At 47.2% G+C, this 26321-nt stretch overlaps 1 protein-coding gene across 3 annotated transcripts in view; it reads right to left on the reverse strand.

The window, feature by feature from the left end:
* The window catches only part of Runx1 (RUNX family transcription factor 1), a 100325-nt gene that overhangs the window by 43170 nt on the left and 30834 nt on the right, over positions 1–26321 (reverse strand). For all 3 annotated transcript variants that reach the window (XM_045151216.1, XM_004654468.2, XM_004654467.2), the window contains one exon: positions 23296–23400. In XM_045151216.1, coding sequence (XP_045007151.1) covers positions 23296–23400 — 105 coding nt within the window. The remainder of the gene's footprint in view (positions 1–23295; positions 23401–26321) is intronic.

Below are 26321 nucleotides of genomic sequence, written 5' to 3' on the forward strand. Positions count from 1 at the left end.
GTGGTGTCTGGGCAATTCATTCCTGCCTTTAAAGAGGCTTCCCTCACCTTGCTTCCCTCACCCTGGGCATTTGTTGGATAGAGACCTTGACTGAGTCACAGTGCCTTCCCCACAAATGTCCACAGACTGGAGAAGCAGCCGGCTTCTGCCCAAAGTAAGTCCCCCTTCTTGTGCCCTCAGCCAATTCTAAATTAGCAAGAAGACCCCAGACTCCATTCCCCCAGCCCAGGGTAGGAGCAGAGCTACAAACAGCACATTCTTCCTAGCTCCCAATTGCTACAATTATAAAATTAAATTGTAGAGCTTGTATGATGGTTCCAAATCTCCGTGGCTTGCCGTTTCTTCCTGCTACGGGGCCCCTTGGCACCAGTGACATGGTCTCAAATTGCAGACCAGAAAAAGGGCCCACTATATTGCAGCGATTTTTATCATGAACAAGACCTGTTTGGCTCCAAAAGGAGGAAAAATACTTAAGCATAATATTTGTGTAGTTCAAATGCAACGTTCCTTCTTTTCATGTGTCACCAAGGCAAATCTGGACTCTGATTCAACGCTCTAGCCCACAACACTCCACTCAAACACAAACACCCTGAGTCACGCAGGCTCAGCCAGCACACATGTGAGCAGCCTCTCACAGTCCGAGTATTTTAAGCACCAGCTCTGTGGACAAAAGGGGCCAGATCCTTGAGCCACCCCCACCTCATCTCTTTCCCTCAGAAGTACAAAAACATCATTTTTCTAGAACGTTCTATTTCAGTCAGTCATGGTGTAATTCACTGCCCCCTGGATGAAGCCTTCCTTGGTTCCTCTCTCCTCTTATCCTGGTGACAAATCATAACTTCCTGGTCACACTGAAAAACTGGAAGTTTTCTCACACAATTCTAACTCGAAAACCATTTAACACATGATCCAGGCCTTGAAATGCCTACCGCAGTCTAACACTGGCATAAGGAGTCAAGGAAAGAAAATGGCAGGAAACATAATTCTGGAGAGTTCTATGGCCTGAGAGAGAATGCTGGCAGGCAAGGGCTTCCAGCACATTTTGTCGGCGTGTCAACTTCACATTCCTCGGGCCCTGGGTGGTGTTTTCTGAAGAGCACTAAGTGGATGAGCAGGGGAATGATGTGCGGGGTCATCATGAACCTCGGGGTCAGCATCAGGTGTGGTGGCGTCTTCAGATCAGTCTTGGAGAAAGCTATCGGCATGTCTGCCTCAATAAACGTGGGGTAACTGGCAGAGTAACAGGTCATTTCAGGCAAGTCACTATGTGGGCAGACACATGCAAAGTTACTTATTTTTATTAGTCTCCCTTATTACTATACGATATCTTTATTTACCAAAAGGTTTTTACATGTGAGCCACTCCTGTTCCAGCTGACACCTGCCCAAATCGAAGTCATTTAGAGGATTAGCTGATGACTGTCTGCTCTAGCGGGAATGTTCAGGCACAGCGCTCACAGAAAGCAGCTCTTCTCTTTAAGCTGCTTCCTAAGCCCCCGGAGTCTCCAGCTGAATTTCATGACGGAGGATTGAAGAATAGTTCATCCCACACTCTCCTCAGGGGTTATCTGGGAATCCATAGACGCTGTGTTGCCTGGGAGGGAACTTGACCCCTAGGCTTACATGCTTATAAAGTACGAGAAGGTTGCCAACTGAGATGAGCAAGAAAGAAAAAGCATCATCATTCAAGGTGTGGTCCTAGGGCCAGGGAAGACCTAATTCTCCTTTTCTGAAACCATCAGGCTTCATGTGCCAAACAGCAATATTTTGCATGAAATACAGGAGCTTCCGATAGAAACCTTCAGACTGAGGAAAAATGAATGCTTTATGTCTTCAGTTTCCTGTATCTGGATGCTATTAAAATATCAATTTGCCCCCTGAATTTTAAATAAAGGAGTATGGAAAATGTGCTCTGTGAATTCACTCTTGTTGTACTGAGTGATGGGCTTTAGAAGGCATCGGGGAATTTAGCACCGGATCAAACTACTAGTGGAATTGTGCAAACCTGAACGCATGCGTGTGGGTGGCCTGGAGTTGTGAGTGTGTTGGGAGTCACCCTGAGTGTTGACAGGGTGGTGCTTAAAGTCAGGGCCGCCTCAGGATTGCCTGCTGGTGCACTCACTGAATCTTACAGACTTGCAAAGGACTTTTAGGTCTTGCATTACTTTTTTTTTCTTTCAATTTTTATTTGAGGGAGAGAAAGAGGCAGACAGAGAGTGGGGGGGGGGAGAGATTGAGAGAGAGAGAGAGAATGGGTATGCCAGGGGCCCTAGCCACTGCAAAAGAACTCCAGACACGTGCGCCACCTTGTGTATCTGGCTAACGTGGGTCCTGGGTAATCAATGGAGGTCCTTTGGCTGTGCAGGCAAACACCTTAACCGCTGAGCCATCTCTACAGCCCCTGTATAACTTTTCTTTATATTGGGGAAAAAAGTACTCTACTGAAAAGTTATTATTTATGTAGTTATGGAAAGCCACAACAAAGGGAAATATATGTAATAAAAATGAATGAATTTCACTGGGTACATTTTATTCCACTCTAATGATATTCCTGTATTTTCCTAGGGCAGTGGCCCACTAGGACAGCCCTAAATGTTACAGTATTTTTATGGGAGATACTGACACCAGCTTTTGCTTGCCTCCTGTAAAACCTGCTTTGAAGAGGCATGTATAGCTTATTGGTAACAAGCTGTCCTTTTCAGCACACCAGTGTGACCTGTAAGTAGCTAGAATACAGAATATGATCTAATAACAAAGAAGCAAATGGGGCTGAATTGCCACCTTTACTTAGAAGTGCTTGACCAGAGTGATCACGGGTGGTCCTGACGGTCACAGCCTGCGCCCCGTGCTTCCGATGTGGCTGTTACTCTTTTCTTCTCATTCTCCAGGCTGGGTCTCACTCTAGCTCAGGCTCGCCTGGAATATACTCTGTAGCACTAAGCTGGCCTCCCACTAAAACAATCCACCTACCTCTGGTCTCCCCAGTGCTAAGATTAAAGGTGTGTGCCATCATGCCCAGCCATATAAATAGTTCTTAATTGGCTACATTTATTTACTTAAGAGAGAGAGAGAGAGTATGGGCACACCAGAGTCTCCTGCCATTCCAAATAGACTCCAGATGCATTTATTACCTTGTGTATCTGGCTTTACATGAGAACTGGGGAATCAAACATGCCTTTAACTGTTGAGCCCTCTCTCCAGCTCAATTTCTTTTTGTTTATTTTTATTTATTCATTTGAGAGTGACAGACAGAGAAAGAAAGAGGCAGATAGAAAAAGAGAGAGAGAGAATGGTGTACCAGGGCATCCAGCCACTGAAAATGAACTCCAGGTACATGTGTCCCCTAGTGCATCTGGCTAATGTGGGTTCTGGGGAATTGAGCCTCGAACCAAGGTCCTTAGGCTTCCCAGGCAAGCGCTTAACCACTAAGCCATCTCTCCAGCCCCAGGCCAATTTCTTGATGGACTAAGATGGCGTATATGCAAAGCACCACCGTAATGAGCACCTGGGGGAAATCTATGTAAAATGACAAAAGGATTTCTCCTCTCTCTCTCTCTTTTTCTCTCATTGGGATTCTGCTGAGAGGGCTGATGAATTTCATAAACTCACATTGAAAAGGATATATGCATTTCAAAAAAAATGTCCTCCAGTCAACCACATTCAAGCTACATGAACTAGATATAAAAGTAGAATTTCTTCCATTGATTTCCTGAAGCTTTATGACTGTGGATAACATACTGAAATGCATAGGGAACCGCTTGCTTTTTCTGTCGGATAGTCTAAATTGTAAGTTCTCAGGTCATCAGGATCTTAAAGTGATGGCACTGAACATGAATGTGATCCTTCCTTGAGGTTCCAGGTACTGAGATAAACCTTCCTAATAGCCAGCATCTGGCTGACTGAATGTTGGGAACCAATGTCCAGTATTATATATCATCCACATATTTCAAAGGGCTGGGATGTAGCTCGGTGGTAGAGTCCTTGCCAAACATTCATTCACAAGGCCCTTTGCTCTGTACCCAGCATTGAAAAAGAGCTCACAGCTTAGCAAATATTTAAATTCATTTATGTATTAGATATAAAATATGTAATGATATTCAACATGTGCTACCATGTTTTAACATAATGCAGAGCACATATGCTTGTTTCTATATTGTTCAGTGTTACACAAACACTTTCCCCTTCATTTCTTCTCATATCAGTAAACTAAGAGAACCACACATGGTGGTTGTACTCAAGAACTGGAGAGAGGCCAGAGAAATCAGCTGTATTTTCTAACTGATGGGCAGAAGGGAGGGTGAAGAAGGTTCTGTCAATTAACTAATCTTACACAGCCAGAGAGAGGAAAAGAACCCAGGTCTGAAAACAACATCCCCCACCAAACACACCCACTCAGTTCACTCAGAAAAAGAAACCTCTGTATGCCCAATGTGAAACGAGACAAGTCGCGCAAATCCTGCAGCTTCAGACATGGGCAGAAGAACGTGTCATCCTCTGCACTGTGTACAATCCCACTTCTGATCCTGAGCTGCTGGAGGGATTAGGAGAGCCAGGGCTGTACTGTGGTTCCCAGTAGGCAGCTGGGTCTCCATGCTTGAAGCAGGCATTAGAAATACCAGAGGCTCTATTTTGGAGGGTGTGGAAAAGGGCCCTGAGAATTTAGATTTCTGGTAAGACCCCACGTTCTGCTGAGGGTCCTGTACCAGGAACACACCTGGAGTGTGTGTGTGAGCAAGGAGCTCCTCTGACGGGCACACCAGCTTCCCAGGGCCATCACCACTGCCCTTCTCATATGGGCTTCTGGTGCTCTGTGCACAAGGAAATACAAAACCAAATACAACCTTCCCTTGGTATCCCCAGGAGAGCGACTCCTGGCCCTCTGCAGATACCAAACCCCACAGTGCTCAAGTCCTGATGGAAATGCCTTGTATTCATACCTATAACTTAGGCACCTCCTCCTGTACTGTTTAATTTGGGGTATGTGTGTATGTGTGTGGTGTGCATGCATGTGTGTAGTATGTGTGTTGATATGGGTGCCCATGTGTGCCCATGCGTGTGGTGGCCAAAGGTCAACCTTGGTTTTTTTTCTCAGTCACTGCCCACCTTATTTCTTGAGATAGGGTCTCTCACTGAACCTATAGCTCACGGATTTGGCTAGACTAGCTGGCCACAGGACCTCAGGGATCCTCCCGTCTCTGCCTCCTCAGCCCTGGGGTTGTGGGTGTGCACCTTCATGCCTGGCCTTTACATGGTTACAGGGGATCCAAGCTCAGGTCCTTAGTCTTGCACAGCAAGCCCTTTACCCATGAGCCACCCCTCCGCTCTCTCCCCTGTATTCTTAAATCATCTCTAGATAACTTAGAGTCCTAAAGCCAAGGCAAATGATATACAGAGTTGTAATGCTGTACTTGGGGAATAACAACAGCTAAGAAATTCCTACATGTTTGAAACATGCATTTAAGCTGAGCGTGGTGGCGCACACCTTTAATTCTAGCACTTGGGAGACAGAGGTAGGAGGATTGCCATGAGTTCAAGGCCACCTTGAGACTACCAAGTGAATTCCAGGTCAGCCTGGGCTAGAGTGAGACCCTACCTTAAAAAAAAAATAAATAAACCGGTGCATTAAATTATTTTCCCATCAGGGATGGAGGGATGGCTTAGTGGTTAAGGCATTTAAAAGCCAAGGACCCAGGTTCGATTCCCCAGGACCCATGTTAGCCAGATACACAGGGTGGCACCTGTGTCTGGAGGTTGTTTTCAGGGGCTGGAAGCCCTGGAGCATCCTTTTTTTTTCTCTCTCTCGCTCTCAAATAATAAAAATAAAAAATATTAAAAATTTTTTCCATCAGTAGTTGTATGCATGGCATGCAGAATTCCTATGCATTCCACTGATGGGTCCACTAAATGCTTATGGGCACTTTGTGATGGCCTTTTTTGGTGAAAACAACAACAAAACCCTCTAGCAGGGTGTGGTTGTACATGCCTTTAATCTCAGCACTCACCCTCGGGGGGCAGAGGGAGGGGGATTGCTGTGAGTTCGAGGCCTCCCTAAGACTACATAGTGAATCAGACCAGCCTGGACTAGAACGAGACCCTACCTTGAAAAAACAAAAACAAAAACCTGTTTGCATGTGTGTGTGTGTCTGGTTTATTGATAGATGTAAGCATGTCCATCTATATGTTGGCACACATGTATGTGTGGATACACGTGTGTGTGCATATGTGTGGAGGCCAGAGCTGGATGCTGGCTGTTTCTCTCTGTTGCTCTCCATCTTATTGGGACAGGGTCTCTTATTTGAACCCAGAGCTCATGGGGTCAGCTAGTCTAGCTACCAGCCTGCCCCAGGGATCAGCCTGCCTCTGCCTCCTGAGTGCTGAAATTATAGTGATGTACCACCAAGCCTGGCATTTATGTGGGTGCTGGGGATCCAAACTTGGGTCCTCATACTTGGCTGGCAAGTTCTTTATTGAGGGAACCATCACTACAGCATCACTTCTAGCTTATTTAATTTTTTTTTCCCACACATAACAGAGAAGCTGCAACTGCTCAGACTCTGGCTTATAGACGGGTGGTGGGCAACGGTCTGCCTCCCACAATAACCAGATAGCTTCAGTTAAAATGTACGCGCAGTTCTCCAGGAGGAAGTCACTTCTGCCCTGCCACTGTTCAGAGAGAGCCGTGGGAGTTGCAGCAAAGGGTCACATGGAATCTTTGTCTAAGTTCCATTCCTGAGGAGCAGTGGGGAGACCTCAGAGTGCTCCTGCCGAGCAGGGTGTTAATGCAGGTGCCATAATCCTTTGCCCTTCTGTGAAGCGACATAGCACCTGGGGGACGTCACCGCCAGCCTGGCACTCAGTGTTCTCCACTCTAAGTCTGTGTTTCCTTCGAACTTCACTGTGGACAAGAGCAAGTCTCTTCGTCGCTTAGGCTCCTTATCTGGAAGCCTGGAATTAAAGGACTAAGGTGGATTACTCTGAGGGGCTGTAAAAGCATCCACGGCGATTACATCGGCTGCCATTATCTACTCAGCCAGTTCTTGTTGGCTGACTCTAAGTGTAGTCTTTCTTGAACAACTTAATGTGCTGTTGTGACTCAGTTTTCTTTGTTTTAGGCAGATGGCCTTTGGAGCCTGTCCCAAGCCTGACCATCAAGATGGTCTTCAGAGCTCTTTGATTTATTTTCATTTTTAGACAGGCTCTCATGTATCCCAAGCTAGCCTCAAACTTACTTTATAGCCAAAGATGATCTTGAACTTCTGTTCATCTTGCCTGTGCCTCCTGAATGCTGGGATTGCAGACATTTGAAACCAAAGTCTAATTTATACAGTGCTGGGAGCCCCATCTCTAGACCTGGAGCTCTGTCTTGATTACTCCAGGTCTTCAGGTTTAGGATTCTAGCCAGCGGGCCTCATTTTATTGAGTGCAGGTAGCTAGCAACTCCCTGTAAGTTTACCTAAGAATTAGCTTTCCCTCACCTCCAAGTTTTGCATCAGTGGCCTTGTGGACAGGCAGTTATGAGTGACTGGGCATTGATTTTCACAGATGGCCCCTGGCCTTCCCTGAACCTTCCTATTGTCCTACCTTCCAAGATATGCCGTGTGTGTGTGTGTGTGTGTGTGTGTGTGTGTGTGTTGGAAACTCTTCCCCTATATCAACCCAAGGCTGCTGAGTCCAGAAAGAGCGTGACACTAAACTCAACCTCGAACCTGCTAAGAAAATTGTCAGAGCTGCAATTGAAGAGGGCCCGGGGTTGGGGGGGAAGGTGCCATGCTGAGCTGTAAGCCAGTCTCCAGTTAGAGACCTGACTCCTGCCTTGAAGGATTTGCTCAAATCCTGGATGCCCTTTCTTAAGTAGTTAACTCTCCCCTACCTGGCCTGTGCCCAGCCCTTTGCTTTCTCCACAGCACCTGCAAGTATCATGAATGGTGAGTCTGTGCCCACTGGACCACGAGGTCCCTGGAGACAAGGGTTGTGTTTCCTTTCCTCAGGCCTGACTCCCCAGTACCTAAGAACACGTGGCATGCAGTAGGCTCACCAAACCTAAATGCTGATGAACGAAGGACCAGCTCACCAAGCAAGTGGAAGCATGGACCCTTCCTGATTGTCACCACCCCTGGGCTGGAGGAAAGTCAAGTTGATTTGGGGCAAAGGAACCAGGATCTAAAGTTTGTAACTGCAGTGCAGCTGCTGGAAGTGTCCTTGTTGAGGAAGACTATCGTGACAGAGTGGAGGAGTCTCGTGGAGAATTGCTTTAATAGGAGTTAAATCCCGAGCTGGGCATGGTGGCGCATGTCCCAGCACTCGGGAGACAGAGGGAGGAGGACTGCTGTGAGTTCGAGGCCACCCAGAGACTACATAGTGAATTCCAAGTCAGTCTGGACTAGAGTGAGAGCCTACCTCAAAAAAAAACAAAAAAACAAACAAACACACAAAAAAAAGTAGAACTTAAATCCCTCAGCGACACTCTCTTTGATTTTCCTCTCATTATTCAGAAAAATAGGAATGAATGGATAAGTCTCTTGTGCAGAGTTGAGCCCAGCAACCCTGGCATCAGCCAAGAGCTACACATTCTCTTTTGTCTGCAGAGAGGATTTAACAAACATGCACTCACACGCATGCATACTTACACCATGCATGTACATGTATACACACACCACACAGTTGTATCACACACATGCCCATATACATGCATCACACACACACATATGTATATGCATTCCACACACATGTACATAGTGCATACTTATGTCACAGATACATACACACATATGTATATATATATACCACACATGTTAAATATATATATGTATGAACATCACATCCTTACATACATACATTTTACATGTACCAGGTAGATACACACATATATGTGTATAGATATAGATATAGACATTATATACACACACACGCACACACACACACATCTACACAGGCACACACAAAGCACGCACAATCCACAGGTGTAGTCATCAGAGCTAGCAGAGGCCAAAGCCAGATCAACATCTAACAAACACAGTTGGGGGTCACAAGCTGGCACGGCCTGCCCACACCCCTCTTCCTGAGCCCCCGGGGTTCAGAAGACAAAGAACAGAGTGGAGCTGCAGCTGGGAAGCCCAGGCATCCGGCTGGGTGGCTCACAAGGGCTCCTGGAGACCTGCGCCCTCCCGACAACCTGTGCAGTCATCATCGTCCTTGGTCGCCTCCTGCTCTGTCTGGTGACTAAGGAGATAATTGTAGCTTAGAGCAGAGACTGCCTGGTGTCTTGAGCTCTTGACCAGAAGTGGTCCTCTGTGGGGGTGGCAGAGGCAGCCTCCTGGAAGGGGTTCAGAGAACTTGAATAGCGAGATTCTCACCTCTGCCAACCTGTAATCCCAAGTGTTATCAAACTCGCCCTCTTTCAAGTAATTAAAACCTGCCAGTAATCCAGACTGTCTATCAGAGTAGCCCCTGCTCCCAATAGACTACAGGAAAGGCGGCCACAGAAGGGCGAGTCTGGGCCATAGGTTGATAGCAGGGTCAGGAGGGGGCGTGGGCTATAAAATGTACTTGGCGCTTCTGAGCTGGTGTTGGAGTTCTGTCTTTCAGCGGGGTGAGCCCCAGGCTGCTCAGGCCAGATGGTGGGGGTGGGGGAACATCCCGGAGGTCACTGCCTCCACACTTCACCATGGGGCCTGGGCATTCCTGCTTCCTACGCAGCCCTCCTTGTCTCCCTGTGTAGGTCTTCCTTCCCCTCCCACACCAGCATATGCTACAGGTGATGCTGAGCAGGAGGGCCCAGACACAGGTAAACTGAGGCCCCTGCAAGGTTGAGCGATGGATGTCTTCAGGAAATGATGGGTGGATGAGTGGATGAATGAATGAATGCCCTTTCTCTGGGGTGCTCAGCCAGCAGCTTGTGGGATCACCTCTGCTGTGTTTATAAAAAGGGGTCAGAAATTCCCTCTGTACACCCAATCTCTGTTCACTAATCCCAGGCTCGGCCAGCGGCCAGGGAAGTCACCTAATTCTAGTATATGTTTCCCCCCACACACCCCTCAGGTCATAAATACCGATGGGGGAAGCTGTAGCTATTGCTTGAGGCTGGAGTGTTCTCCTAGTGTGTGTGAGGTGCTGGGTCCAACCGATCCCTGGGACTGAAAGATAAAAAGTACCAACTGGAGTTCTAGGCTGACCTCAAGGAAGAGGGACCAAGGGGCCAGCCCTTGGCCTTGGAAAGATGCTGCAACAGCCCTGGATCAGTACCGAGAGCTCCTTACTAAGAAAACCAACCGTCTGAGTTATTTTTTAGACAATTATCGCTGCCTCACCCCTCCTGAGAAGCTTGTTTGCAGGTTGTTTAGGGATGACATTTTCATGCAGGGGAGAGGGGGAGCAGCCATTAGCCTGGAAGGGGCAAGGGTACAAGGGTCCTGCCTGCCAGTGACCCGGCCATCCATCAAGCAAGCGGCTCTGTACTTGGATAGCCTAGTGAGAAAATACTGGTCTTGTGTCTGCCAAGCTATGTGGGGAGGGAAAGCTCAATTTATTCCAAGACCCAAGTGCTCCTATCTGCCCTAAGGTGACCACATCTCAGGAAATGAAGAGGAAGAAGGCGTGGCTAATTCCTTAGCAAACCAGGGAACCAGTCTCTCTCCCTCTCCCCCCCCCCCTCTCTGAATTCTTCCAAGATTTGACCCTGACAGGGCTTGTCTCTAATCACCTCAGGGCTCTGCCTATGTGCTGGACAGACCCCCCCCCCAACCCCTCTCCTGTATTCTGTCTTCAATAGGATAAGCACTCTTTCTTTCTTTCTTTCTTTCTTTCTTTCTTTCTTTCTTTCTTTCTTTCTTTCTTTCTTTCTTTCTTTTTCTTTCCTTCCTTCCTTCCTTCCTTCCTTCCTTCCTTCCTTCCTTCCTTCCTTCCTTCCTTCCTTCCTTCCTTCCCTCCTTCTTTCTTGCTTGCTTGCTTGCTTGCTTGCTTGCTTGCTTGCTTGCTTGCTTGCTGAATTTTTCTCTCCTCTAAACTCCCTCAACAGTTCCCCTTCTGTGTGAACGGTCTAGTATGTCAGGGCAAAATCAAGAGCCCTATAACTGGGTAGATTATGCCGTGTCTTTTCCCAGCCTGAGCCCCCCCCCTCCCCACCACCACACACACACCGCCTTACTCGTTTCCTGCTCTTTTTCCCCACCCCCAACTTATTTTTTCCAGCCACTTCTGCTTCCTTCATTTTCTTTGCAGCTGCAGCTGAGATATAGTAAAGCTACTGTAGAGGCCTTTGAAAGCCAGGCCGCCGAGAGCTTTCCAGACTCCATACAAGCCGGTTATTCTCTGCCTTGTTTTCTTTGGCTTCAGGTTAGCAGGACAGAATGAGTCAAACAGTATTAACTTTCAATAGGGAAGTGGTGTGGTCAAGCAGAGCTGTTTGCGGCTAGATTGTGAAGATAGGTAGGCAGGTAATGAAGAACAGCCCATAATACAGCGAGGAGGAGGCGGAGAAGGCAGGCAGCCTCGCTCAGAAACGCTACCGCAATTAATCCAACAGAACTTACACCATCTTTTTTTAAAGTTGGCTGAGGAATTAACACTGAGGTCTCTGACCAGCCAGTTTTGGGAAGTTGGCCACTGGGCTTGGACAATTGAGCACTTTGTGGGTTTAAGGATTTTTTTTTTTTTTTTTTTTTTTGATGTTGCCAAAGTCATGGGAACTACAGTTATGATGGTTTCCTCTCCTTAAGCCTTGCCACTCTGCATGGGCCTTTATCCATGTCCCTCTGAAGCTTGGGGTGTGCCTGTGCATTCTCGCCCTCCCCCCTTCCCAGTGGCCACTGCCATCAGGCCTTGCTCTCCTGCTGGCGATGACAAGAGGATGCTCAGTGGCTCCTGGGTGTCAACAAGGACCTTGACCTTCACTGCAGCCTCCCCTTCCTGTGTGGAGGACCAAGGAGGGTTCAGGGGGAGCTGCAGGGCCGAGGTCTCTCCACTGGCAGGTCCACCGCTCCCTTGCCTAGGGCTCAGGATTCCTTTCGGAGTTCAACAGAGCCACTCTGAGAACAGCCTAGCCCGACAGACTCCAGTCTCAGCCTTTCTCCCTGCAGTCGGCTGCCTGTTCATTTTGACAATGGCTGAATCCCCCACCGTATGGCGCAGATTCTCTGACCCTGTCCCCCCACCCCCACCCTATTTCTCCAAACGACAGGACGTCCCTAGCCTTGGGACACTCACACCAACAAGCAGCTGCCGTTTTGAAACTGCACTGAGGCTCGAGGGTATAGCATGTCACCTCCCTGAAATTGAGTGTTCAAACCAGCACCATATATAAGAAGACAGACAGACAGACAGACACACACACACACACACACACACTCACTCATTCATGATGAGGGATAATGACCCAGCAGGCCGTACTTTTCATGGTCCTCCACTGCTCCTGTGTTTATCTACGTGAGTGCTTCATTGAAAGAGTATAGACTCATAACAGTTGTAGAAGGAAAAAGAAATTGGTTTTGAGAAAGAAAAATATATTCAAATAAAACTCAACTGTTTGCCGAAGTTATTTCATTGTTCCCCAGGTTTTTAAAAGGTTTATAGGTTGGGGCAAAATAAACGTATGATATTTTAATGGCGAGAGGTAAAATTTCTAAGAGTATAGGTTGATAGTGGTCTCTAATTTCAATGTCTTTTTTTTTCTATTCTCATAATTAATCATTCGTTTACTTAAGATCTCTAAGAATTTTGTTTCATGTATGCAAAACAATAATAGTAGGTTTCTATTTATTATCTTTTAATCATCTAATTAACTCTATTATGTTTCTATTATCTAGCTGGTAGGCTGTTTAAACCATACTTTGATATATACTATCTCAAATTATATACCATAGACACCTCACAGTATTATTTTCATAACCCAGTGTAAGTTTCTAGACGCTAGGAGCCTCGGCAGGTCACACGGCAGCGCAGATGCTTCATGTTCACCTGAGAAGAAGAGCTGCCCGTGCTGTTTGGGAACACTGCCTCTCCTCCAGGGAAGCTGGGCAGCGGTGTTCACATGGCGTTGCCAGGCTGAGCACCAAATCTGCCGAAGGCGGCCTGGTGCCTCAGTATCTGGATTACTAGTAGGTACGGTGGGAAAGAGAAAGAAAAAAGACCTTATTGTACTGTATCCTCAGGGCCCAATTTGCCAGGACTTTTTTTTTTTTAATAACTTGGCAATAGCAGAATTCCATTTGATTCCCTGGGTAAGGGCTCTGAGATGAAGGGAGCAATCTGCCCATGCCCCAGCCCATGCTTTAAAAATGACAGGCAGGGGCTGGAGAGATGGCTTAGCGGTTAAGCGCTTGCCTGTGAAGCCTCAGGACCCCAGTTCGAGGCTTGATTCCCCAGGACCCACGTAACCCAGTTGCACAAGGGGGAGCACACACCTGGAGATCGTTTGCAGTGGCTGGTGGCCCAGGCATGCCCATTCTCTCTCTAGCTACCTACAGCTTTCTCTGTCACTCTCAAATAAATAAAAATAAAAATAAATGTAAAAAAATGGCATGCAGGCGTGTACTCTGTTCTCATATGACTTCTCCATTCACAATACAGGAATCTCACACTGGGGACATCTTCTCCCTGGTTTTACCCCTGAGCAGCTGAACTTGGTCACGGTGGAGGTGAGATGGACTCAGGTGGGCAGCTAAAAAGCCATTGCTCCAGCCTGCCTTTCAGGCCATCTCATTGAATCCTCACATTCCTGCAAGGTAGATACCTGGAAGGTAGCTGTGGCAGCTCGAATCCTCTCTTCCGTTCTCTGCAGCTCCTGAGAGCCGCCTGCGCCCTCTGACTCTGTTCTGAGATGCCGGGCAGTTCCCCACCAGCAGGGTCAGGCACAAGCAAAGCCATCCCAGTGCCTATTTTTACTTAGCTTGCTAAAAAAACCACATGATTCAGAAATATCGCGAAATCATTCAAAAGTAAGTGAAAGGTAAGATGCCAGGAAGAAATCCAAAGATTTCCATAAGTTTGTACAGTATCTAAGAAGTGACTTGTTTTTAAATGTTTACTTTTTACCCTCAAAGGACCAGAAGATGACTTATAAGGCATGGTGAACAGAAACAAAAATGAAACCAACCAAGCAAATAAAATGTGTCCTGTTGGACGTTTCGGTTTGGGAAAGCAGGCCGAAAACTTTCGATAACCATGTGGGCTTAGGCAGTACTTCCTTTAATGGAACCTGAGTGTATGTAACCGGTGGAAGCACAAAATTAATGCATCCCATTAGCTTACTTCATAGGGGCCTGGGGACTTGGAAGATTAATTCCACAGTGCTGCTTAAAAATAAAAAATAAAAAAAGGCAAATAGAAAAGAACTTTGCTTTGGGTACTTAAGTACTTTTTTTTTTAACCTTGATGTTTCCCCCGGAGGTAGATCCTGAGTATTTGCGCCCAACTACAGTGACCTTTCCCAGTAAAACTGCAAGGCTTACACACAGAGCTTAGGGAAACCTTACCATGTGACATTTTAGCACCCAACTAAATGCCAGCATTTTTGATGTGTGATATCAGTTGTGGCACATACTTGTAGGTTAGGTCTAGTATACCCCTTTCATAATGTCAACATTTAATACTTTTGAAGCTAGAAGCAAGCCTCTTCCAGCAAGTGTTTTCAGAATAAAAAGTCCATGAAGAGTATCGGGAGACTCAGCCCAGAGAGCAAATTAACTCCAATGTATACGAACACAGATCCAGGGCAGGCTTTACTTATTTAATCAGTACTTCTAGATGTTTCTTTTGATGGAAGAGGAAGAATTCTGTGTATTTTCTTACTAATGGCCTTTCCTTGCTACAAAGCTTACAGGAAGAAAAAAAAAAAAAGAATCATATGCCTTTGGGAAAAACTCAAGGAGAGTTTGTTCAAAATGGAGACTGGAAAGTGGCTAGGGTCAGAAAAAATTTCAAATCGGACCAGAAAGCAGAGGAGCAGCAGTGACCCAGGGACTGTCCACCACACCCCGTCAGTAAGCTGAGAGTCCACCTGTCCCCAGCAAAATACATGCGCAGTGACAAGACCCGACCCTCCTGGGCACATGGCTGGACAGTAGAGGACACAGGCAGAGCCATGCACACAGAATGGAAGGGGCTCCAGCACCACAAGGTGGCTTAGCAAACTCAAGGTCTGGCCAGCCCATGTCTCTACCTGCAGAGCTTGGCTGTGGCTACAGAGTCCTGGCACCCTCGGGAGACAGCTACATTCGCCCAGTCAGCCCTCAGCAGCTGTGAGAGCAGCATCCGAGGATTCAGCCCACCCTACGTTGAAAACATTTGCCAAGAAAGATGAAGAAAAATTGTGTTTACACTGAACATGCCCTTACTTTTTCCCTTGTCACTGTTCCCTAATCAATACCGCACTGTCATTGCATTGGGAATTTCAAGTGTCCGAGGGATGACTGAACATGAGCAAGGGGATGTGCATAAGGTGTGGAAATCACATGTCCCTGAGCAGAAGTAGCCACAGTCCCCTATGGTGCGGTTCCTGGAATCCGTCCTCTGTCCCACTGCGTGTCAAGTGCTGAGTATACAAAGACCCTGCCTCTTTCTAGAACAATGTGAGGCCTTCTATCAGCTTATCACTGAAAAGGACCCAAGTGTTAGAACTCAGGTACTAACCTTCTAATTTTTCTTTGAATTTTTCACAAAGTACAATGTTTGGGGACAAATCTGTAGTTCTCATTAGGGACTTAGGAACAGTGCCCAGAGTGTTTTAAGGGCCCATAAATATGCCAGAAAAGAAATTTACTGGGCCTAAATACAAAACAAAAACTGAAACAACAACAACAAAAAAATCAAAATGCATAAATGTTTAATTAAATCTCAAAAACTGCAACATTATGGCAACTTCATGCATTTTTAAATGTGATTCACAACCTTTCTTATTTAGAGTTTTCTCATTTTCATAAGGATTCTAAGATAAAATACAAATAATAGCTGACTTCATCTAAACACTCACTGTGTCCTAGGCAGGGCTCTAAGTGGTCTACAGGAGCCATCACATTCAGCATTCTGGGCCTGTGACATGAGGATGGCTATTTTCTCTGGCAGACACCCAGGTATGGGCACCCCAAAGTCAGCGAATGCAAACATGGGAATCGTAACTCATGGGCATCATCTCACATTGATGGCTAAGATGCCAGGACAGCAGAAGCTAAAGGTGTTATTCACAGCCAAGAGAAGCTCAAAACAACTTACAAAGTCCTTTCAAAAACTGCATTTATAGGGGCTGGGGAAATGGCTTAGCGATTAAGGCTTTTGCCCACGAAGACTAAGGACCCTGGTTTGATTCCCCAGGACCCACATGAGCCAGATGCACAAGGAGGCCACATGCATCTGGGGTTTGTTTGCAATGGCTGGAGGCCCTGTCGCGCCCATTCTCTCTTTCTCTCTGCTTCTTCCTCTATCTCTCTCTCAAATAAATAAATAAATAAATAAACTAATTTAAAAAAACTTGCATTTATAGCAAACAGTGAGATATAATGTAGAAGCTGAAGGGGTAGGCATTTGTCTGAGAGCATATAAGATAGGATTGCCCGGGCAAGGTGGTAACCTGTGAGGGGCCCTGTTTATGGGGAAGCCAATGGCTCTATTTTACTGACAATATTTTGTTACCCCTTTTGAGTGGGAACTAATTTAGAGATTATCTCGTCCCATTGCCTACTTTGACCCAAGAGGAAAATGAGGACTAAAGCGCTTAAGATAATTGCTCAAGTTCACACCCACAGGTCTGGTGGCGCCAGGATGAAAACCCAGGTCCCAGAGTTAAGGATCCTGGAATCTTTTTACACATTTTAAGATTAAGGAACGGAAGCCTGAATGCAGACGGTCCTCTTTTAGCATGCCATCTAACGACTTCTGCAGCTTGTTAGCTTAGACCTTAACCTCACTGGCGTGGGGTTCAGAATTGTGGTATGGTTTTGCAGTGATCTGGATGCAGGAGATACTTATTCAAAGTAACGGTTGAAGTTTCATTCATGTTCTGTCCTTTCTCTCTCTGTGCATCAGACAGAGAAAGGCACCTTGATCATTTCTTAGGGTTCTTGCTGGTGCCCAGAAAGAACTCTGCTTTCTAAAATTCTAAAATGTGTTGGCAATATTTAGGCAGCTATTATCAATGCTTTGAGAACTGTGCCTGCTCATTCTCCAGGTAGGTAGAGCGCTTAGTTTAGTGGGAATTAAAACACCAGAGCAGGGACGGAAAGATAGCTTAGTGGTTAAGGCACTTGCCTGCAAAGCCAAAGGACCCAGGTTTGATTCCCCAGGACCAACCAAAGCCAGATGCACAAGGTGGCACATGTGTTCATCATTTGCAGCAGCTGGAGGCCCTGGAGTGCCCATTCTTTCATTCATTCCCTCTATCTGCCTCTCTCTCAAATAAATAAGTAAAAATAAATTAAAAAAAAAACAGGGTTAAGATCCCCCAGAACTTCCCTTCAGCAATGGAGGGTTCCCAAGTAGGGAGGAGGGGTGTTAGCAGAGCCTCTTTGGATCCTTTGCCTCTCTCCTGCTCTAAATATGGTTGGAGGGAAGGAAGAGCTAGCTCCTTCTTTTCTTTGTGGGTTGGGATTTCATTTAGAAAGACCTGACATGCAGATCTGAAATTGAAAACCCCAAGGGAGGAGGGAATAAGCAGATCCCATTATAACCCGGGCGATATCCTTGAGGCCTTTCCTGTGAGCCGCCTAACTATGGACTGGTCACCTCAGTCTTCAGATCACATGCTGCACACATGGGCCTTCAATGACACCCTGTCCTCAAGGGGCGCCCACACATGGGCTGCTGCCCCTCTAGTCACTTTCCTCTTTATTCATCTTTCCTGCAGAGGGTGCATGGTATATATTGCCCCCAGTTGAGGTCCCTAAGCAGACCTCAGTGACAGGTAGAACCAACAGCTGGTCCATGTGACTGGCTGTCAGTGCCCCGTGTTAAGAAATGCCCAATGGTCTACCTCACTCCAGCCTTGCCTAGAGGAAGACACTGATTCCCAAGAGTCCAGAAAAGACAATAACCCTTGCAAAGCTACGGGGCATCTGCCTTCTCAAAAGACAATCCTGTGTGTGAACCAGGCCCATGTTGATAAACCCTCCTGATTAAAACAGCACAGCTCTTAGAGACAGACAGGAGGGTCTGTGGGTTCCAATATCTGGACTGCTTAGACTCAGTTGTGACTGACTTAGCTGGGGGACCTTGGATAAGGTTGTTAATGTCCTTTGGCTTCAGTTGCTACCATGAATTAACATGCCAAAGCACTCTGAATGAATGGTGTGGAGCGAATGATCACACTTTAATATCAGCTATCATTATTACTTTTTTTTTACCCTTTTCTTTATTTATTTGAGAGACTGAGAGAGGCAGATAAAAGAGAATGGGTGTGCCAGGGCCTCTAACCACTGCAAATGAATGCCAAACACATGTGCCACTTTGTGCATTTGGAATACATGGGTACTAGGGAATCAAACCTGGGTCCTGAGGCTTAGCAGACAAGTGCCTTAGCTGCTAAGCCAATAACATGGCAATGAAGAAGCGCTTCCACTCAATCGTGAGAACCGCCCATGAGTGCATTCACCCCCATTTTTCTGAAAGGAGATTTGACGAATTTTCAAGTCGATTATCACATTTTCATGCATTTTCCTTCTTCACTTGACATTTACTTGTCATACACAAGGTTCTATTACATATATGTGTATGTATCTTTATGCATATGTGTATTATAGTACATTGGCTATTTTCTTTCAAAGTCACAGAAGAAAATTGTATTCACGTGACATAATTTCAACGCATACCCCAGAAAGCAAGGGAGAGAAGAAGAATTAGGCCAGTTGGGTGACTTATTTTAGTGATAACTTCCTCTAGGAAAGAGTACTTGGCAAGACTAGCATCTCAGGAAGCTCGCGGGTTTTTAGGAACGGTCTACTTTGCACCTCACCGCGACTCTCAAGAGCTCAAGCCAACAAAGTGATAGGGAAAGAGGCCGTGACCCAAGGGCAGAGGCTATACTAGAATGGCCAATGTGTGAGTCATTGACCGTTTCGAGTTTCGATGAGGGTTCTCAATGTTCACATGTCGCAGAACGTAGCTGGACAAGGATGGCTGCCCAGGGCCACACCACCAGGAAGGCTCCCACAGGTCTGCTGATGTCCCCAACTGTATGCTGTCCTAACCAGTCCCCAGCAAAGTCCCTTCCTCTGTCACACACAACCAAGACATGCTTGCAATTACATCGCACACTGTATGGGGCGAATACATGTTGTTGCTCATACTTCGGCACCCCACTGTCACTGTGGTCATCTAAATTATAGACACATGGGCTGAGGTACAGTTTTCATCATCAGATCCTTAGAAATATATAAAAACTACATGAGACTACCCTTTGCTGTGAAAAATCCTTTCATTGTATCTCTTAGGTTTAAACTATCTCTCAGTATGTTAACAAGCCACTAAATGCCCTACCTGCTAACTAAAAACACGTTGCTGCTTTCAAGAAGCCAGTGTTGGCAAAGGATCACTTCTGGTGATTCTCTTCCTCCAAGGCCATTTGCAGAAGCTACTGTCAACACAGGCTGGAGATGTCAAAGAATCCCATAGTATGTAGGCAGAACAAGTTTTGACTTAGCAGCAGGGCAGTTACTCTATGAGGGTGAATAACCATCTGGATTGCAGAAAGACTGCTAACTCTCTTTAAAATACATATCTTATTACGGCTTCACCACTGTGTCTATGGAAGAGGGGAGGGAAACATCCAATTTTTCTCATCTGCATGAGGGACAGAATTTTGTTCTTGTTGTTTTTGTTCCTAGTCCGGGAGTGCTTCTATGGCTGGTTGAGTTAAGCTTTCCCGCTGATCTTCATGAGAAACTGAAGTTAAGGCACCTTGCCAACAGAGGTGCCCGCCTCTACCCTTTCTGCATTTCAAAGAGAGGATATCAAGGCCAGCAGAGAGAGTTCATAGTAGATGACATACAAGACAGTATGGTCTGGAACAGACAGGCAGACAAATGGACGGGCATGAAGATGGAGACAAGTCCAAGATGAGATATCAGTGAGGAATTCCTCTTCCTGGCTTCACCATCAAGCCATGTTTTAAACCTGGGCAAATCACTTCTTCTCTTTGGGACTGTTTCCTCCTTTTCTTTTTAAATTTAAATATACTTTTATTTATTTATGAGAGAGTAAGAGTGAGTGGGCACATGGGTATGCCAGGGCAGCCTCCCGCTGCAAACAAACTCCAGATGTATGCGCCTACCACTTTGGGCTGGCTTTATGTGGGTACTGAGGAATTGGGCCAGCAGGCTCTGCAAGCATGTGTCTTCAAACACTGAGCCATTCTCCCTGGCCCTGATTTTCCTTTTCTTTTAGGTCATGATCCAGAGGGCTCTCTGAGGTCTTTTCTTGCTCTCTGAGTATTTGATTCATGAAGCAAGGGAAATATTCTCGACACTCTTCAGCTTGGCAAATACCAGGCCCATTGGTTCAGAATCACTCAGAACCCACAGCCTATCTTTAGTGGGGCCAGGGAGGCCTCACTAACCCACACTGACCCTATCAATCAGACATCCCTGATTTGTATGTGGGCTCCTCCCTTCCCATTGCACTGGAAAGTGAAAGTGGGCAGTGTTCCCCCGCAAGATGTTTAATCAGAGGACAGAATCCCAGCTGTGGGGGCACACCCCTGCAATCCCAGCACCTGAGAGGCAGAGGCAGAGGCAGAAGGACCCCTGAAAGGTCAAAGCCAGCCTGCTCTACAAAGCAAGTTTCAGGCCAGTCACAGCCACATAGTGAGACCCTACCTGCCGACAGAAGAACAGAACACGACAGTTAGGCAGCCCTGGCCCACTTGGGCCACCTAGTCCTTCCCAACTGGTTGTGCCTGCGCTTGGCTTTTTTCTAGAAATCCCCTTGTGAAATGTAAGAGTGTCAACCTGGGGCGGTAACACTTCATAGTTGTCCTACCCGGTCAACTGTTCCCTAGATGCCAAATTCCGCTTGGGAAGGAAGGCTGGGTATAAATAGGCAGCTGTCTGATTGAATCTCTTCTGTGTGTTCCAGGGGCCCTTCTGCCGGTGACCCTTCCCACAAGTTAGAACACCCAGGGGCTCTGAACATTATATACACAGGCAGCCATTACCTCTCTGCTGCCAATCCTTCAAAGTCAGACCAGTCAAGGTTTGCTTTCTCAAGCCTCAGCCCCTCCCTGGGTTCTTTCCGCAGTCCAGGAAATGCTGGCAAGGAAGTGAAAACCTGCCTTTCTCACGCGTGCAGGTAGGAGGCGGATCACAGGGTAGCCTGGCTTAAGCTTCTTCCCCAGTCTGGACAAAGTCTGCTTACTTCTGTTTTCGCTGTTGTTGCCATTTGTTTTTGAGGCAGGGTCTCGCTGGAGCTGGGGCTGGCCTGGAACTCACTCCGTAGCCTCAGGCTGGCTCCCAAAATTCTCAGCTATCCTACCTCAGCCTTCAAAGGGCTGGGATTAAAGGCGTGCACCACCATGCCCACCCACATACTTCTGTTTGGAAGTTACGATTCTACAGTTTTGAAGCCTTCCCGTGAACCCAGTTACTCTGAGCAGCAGTGTCCTTTACACACCTCATGGGCCTCCCAAGCCCCCACACCCTATCATGCAAGCCTACTTTGCTGTCTGGTCCTCCGGGTGGAGCTCCTAACTTGGGTGTTTATGTCGTGTTTTCTGCAGGACCCCTATTGGCATTGCAGGGCGGCGGTGGGGCGGGGGGCTCCTGGTCCTGATACTTTGATCTCTTGTCACATATATAGAGGAACTGAGGGGCGATACCAAGTCCCAGACTTCCCTGAGTCAGAGTGTGGCTTAAAGAGAAGAAGCTACACTTGGGAGGCAGAGGTAGGAGGATGGCTGTGAGTTCAGCCAAGAGCTAGAGTTCCAGGTCAGCCTAGACTAGAGTGAGACCCTACCTCGGAATAGAACAAAGAGAGCGAGCGAGCGCGAGAGAGAGCGAAATAAAAAGAGAGAGGAAAAGAAAAAAAGCTACAAAAGCCTTACAGGGGAAAAAAAAATGAGGGCAAAAGTCAAAGAAGTCTCAGAGTGGAGCAAATCAAATGGGTGGCAAGGGAACTGTGACGTACCATGTCCTGGGGCTGTCGCTGGGGGACATGGCTGCTGTCTGACACCCAGGGAGATGGGGCAGGTGGGGGCAGGGAAGGGACTGGTTCTCACAGTGGTTCTATATAGTTGGGGACCATCAGAGCCCCTAGCCACCACCCCCAAGGCTCAGTGAAACCACCATGCTGAGAGGTCATGGGTGGGCTCTGCTGGGGAACCCCAACATTTCCTGAGCTCGTGCTCTAAACTAGGAATGTCGTGTCATTTCATTCCGTCTGATGGAGACAGTCTCGTTAGTACCCGCATTTCTCCAGAAGAAAAAACTGAGGTTCAGAGAGAGGCTCCTGAAACTTGTTCATTGGGTCCCAGAGCACATATTCTCAACCATATCATTTTTTTTTAACCACCTGCCCTCGCTGTACCTCAGTTTCTGTGCACAGGAGGAGACCCCACATGCCACAAACTCTGAGAAGAGAATATGCCTTTCCCGTGGGATCTAAGGTACAAGTGCTGGGCTAGGGTCTGTCTGTCTGCCAACTGTCCTAGAACTATAGCCCAGCCTCAGCCAGGGTGTGGCTAGGGAAGAGTGTCACTCCTCTGTTTACTTAAAGATAGTCATTAAGTCACTGTGAAGACATCTTTCCTGCAGACTAAACAACCTCCCTCCTTTTTTTAGACATTTTCCTCACAGGAGCTCTTTTCTTGGGACCATCTTTCTATATTTACTGGTCTTCGCCCAGCACTCTTGTGCACCACCCCCATTCTCTATTTTAAACAATCCTGTAATATGATTTTATATCTGTGCCAGTTTTCATCCATGGTCTTAACAAATTAATGAAAGGCTAAGACTGATAGTAATCAGCCCCTGGGGGGGGGGGTCCACTCTGACCCTCAGGCCTTCGTTGGCTTGTCCTGCACCTGGCCAGTCTTCCATTCACTGTTTCTGATCACACTGGACTTCACTACGTATTTGGAACCAACTCATCCAACTCACTTGAATCTGCATAATTTTTTCTAGGAGGCTGCTTCACAGAGAGCCCATTGCACAGACACAACTTTCGAAGAATCGAGAGGGTTCACAGTGAAATTCCTCCTCCCTCCAGGGGCCTTGCCTCCCTCTGGGAGACAGGTTGAAGTCAGGGATCAAGACCTCGAGGGGGTCCTTGAATGCACCACACCAGCCCAGACAGCATACCAGCCATAGGAGGGTCCACTTACTTCGGGGTTCTCGGGGCCCATCCACTGTGATTTTGATGGCTCTGTGGTAGGTGGCAACTTGCGGTGGGTTTGTGAACACAGTGATGGTCAGAGTGAAGCTCTTTCCTGTTGGGACACAAAGCAGAACAAGATGAAATGATGGGGTGGCCTGAGTAGCCCTGTAGGGTACTTGATGGTTAATTAAATAATTTATTTATTTTTCAAAAAACTTTAAAAAAATTTTTATTTTTATTTATTTATTTGGGAGAGAGAGAGAGGGAAAGAGGCAGAGAGAGAGAAAAGATGAGTACACCAGGGCCTCCAACCACTACAGACAAACTCCAGTAGACACATGAACTACCTTGTGCATCTGGCTTATGTGGGTCCTGGGGACTCGAACCCTTGGGTCCTTAGGCTTTGCAGGCAAACGCCTTCACTGCTAAGCTATCGCTCCAGCCCACCGATGGTTAGTTTTACTTGAGGGTATTGGTTTTCCTTGTGCTCTCTTGGGTCTGGCTTTGCTTATACTCCGGAATGCACACTATGGTATTTGTTAGGTGTGACACCTTAGGTACTTGGATGGCTTTAATTAATCACTAGTAACAGAGTGGAGAGCAATCAGAACTTGAGTCCTTCTACCCCGGGACTCACAGCCATCCACTCCCTGGGCCCCCGGCCTCCAGTCTTCACCAGCCTCCTTGAATACTCTTGAAATCCAGGCAAAGAGTGCAAAAAAAGAAAACACACCTATGTGGGCTGGAGAGATGGTTTAGTGGTTAAGGCGTTTGCCTGCAAAGCCCGGACCTCAGTTTGATTCCCCAGGTCCCACGTAAACCAGATGTACAAGGTGATGCATGCGTCTGGAGTTCGTTTGCAGTGGCTGGAGACCCTGGTGAGCCCATTCTTTCTCTCTTTCTCTCTTCCTCTACTCCACTCTCTCTCTCTCAAATTAATAAAAACTAAAAAAAAAAAAAAAATTTAACCAAGAAAACACACCTATCTTTTCCCTCTAACTGTTTATATTTCCAAGAGATAGAAAAGATTGAATTCTAAGACTGAGGATACACTCCCTTAGAATTATTCTTTCTTGCTTTCTCTCTGTGTGTGCACAAACACACACACACACACACACAAATCTGATTAATGTTAAATATAATTTGTAAATGCCAGATAACATGATGTTACAAAGCCATCCACGGATGAAGTAGAAGGAAAAGTAAAACATATATGGGCCTCAGGCTATGCTTCCTGAGACTGAGAGTCAGGCATGAGCAGGCGAGCAGCGGGCTGGGGTCGCCCTGGACTTGCCCTCAGGAGGAGTCAGCTCCGCTTCGCTTCCTCGCTTAAGGGCATTTCTTCCTGGCCGTGCGGCTCAAAGGGTGGATTTTAAGTCTGACTTCTGGCTGGCTAACTTTTGGCTTGGCAAGTCCCTAGATCTAGCTTTGTGCCTCTGTGTCCTCGCCTAGGAGATGAGTACATTCAACTTTGCCTATGGCTTTCCTCTGAACTTTCTGGGTGGTACTGGAGAGGACTAAATGAACCAACCTGAGTAAAATTATTAAAACAGCAACTGCACGTGGTATTAAAGAGATGTGTGTGTGTTTGTGTCCTTTACCTCTGTCCTGTCTCTCAGAGCTCTCTCGTGAGATCATAGCATTTGACTATGACATTAAATCCTCCATCGGCATTTCCAGGTAATACAATTTCTCCTTTGATTCATGTGCTTGAAATGAAACTCAGGATCAAAGCAAACAAACCATACCCATCAGCTCCAAAAGGCATTTATGTCCTAAAACTCAACTTCTTCCCCTTAACCATTAGAAACAAGCTAGTACCTCTTACCATGACGCATGCTCTAACACAAATGAAGGCTGTGGAGAAATGCTCGCGGGACCTATAGTCCGAGTCCATAGCAAGCCATGATTCCTAACCACGAGCCTCCCCGTGAACAATCCCCAAGGCCCTATAGCCCATCTATGAAAATCTGGCAAACAGAATAATATAGTAGGTGACGCCCAAGTGGTGAGGCCCACTTTGCCCACTCATAACCAGTGACTCACAGGACCCATACAGTGGGTCAGACCGACAAAGATGCTTTCTGGGGAGTGCGGTTCCACAGGGCCACAGTCTCCGGGGCACAGGAGGCCTTGTCCCCTCAGCTCTGCTCCTCCCCTAGAAGAATCCTATCAGGCTGGAAGGATTTGTGATCGTCACACATCCCCAGGCATCTAGCTGACCCAGAGAAACGGTCAGCAGAGGCTCAGGCAGGGCCCAGGGAGGAAGGCATGCCCATTTGGAGGCAGGCCGGAGCTCGCCGCCCATCTCGCTGCTCTGTTTCCAACTTTCTCAGGACAGGGTGAGCAGTGGAAGCTGCACCCCTGCAGCTAGAACAGGCACGTGACCTGCTGCTGGCATATCCAAGGTCCCACAGCTGGCCATGCCCTCTCATCAAGAATCCATGGGCATCCCCATGAAAGCCGAGAGTCAGCCTGCAGATTCCTTTCCAAGGAAGACTGCCCCACCCACACGTCTCATCCCTCCTCCCTCTGGCCTGACTAATGTCCCCTGTGTTCAGCTCTCCATCCAGGGCCCGCCAACCTTGGGGTGTTTGTATTCCCCCCTCACCGTGCTCATCCCATCCCCCTGCGTCTTTGCCCGAGCCCCCTTGCCTTCAGAGGGCAGCTGGCCACTGCTCACTTGTTCCTCGTGTGCCCTTCCTTGAGGGTGAGTTTGCTCCTTGACTGTTTCGGACAGCCTCATAAATCATTCTTCTCCCTTGATTAATTAGGATGTCTGCTTGGACAAGGCTTGTGGCTGGGGCCTAACCTCCCCGAGGGCGGGTACTTCGTTTGACAGCTTTCAGCTTCCCTCACAGAGGTGTGGAAGGAGGATAACAGGTGGGGACTTTAGGATAAAGGGCGGGTTGAGATGAAAAGGAGGGAGACGTGTCTTGAACATGCCAGTTAATGGATACTGACATAGCCTAGTCCTGACCCGGACTTGGGGTGCGTGCATATGCACACGCACGTGCACGTGGGGCGAGATGA

Source organism: Jaculus jaculus, chromosome 5 (assembly GCF_020740685.1).
Source record: "Jaculus jaculus isolate mJacJac1 chromosome 5, mJacJac1.mat.Y.cur, whole genome shotgun sequence".
Lineage (NCBI taxonomy): Eukaryota > Metazoa > Chordata > Mammalia > Rodentia > Dipodidae > Jaculus > Jaculus jaculus.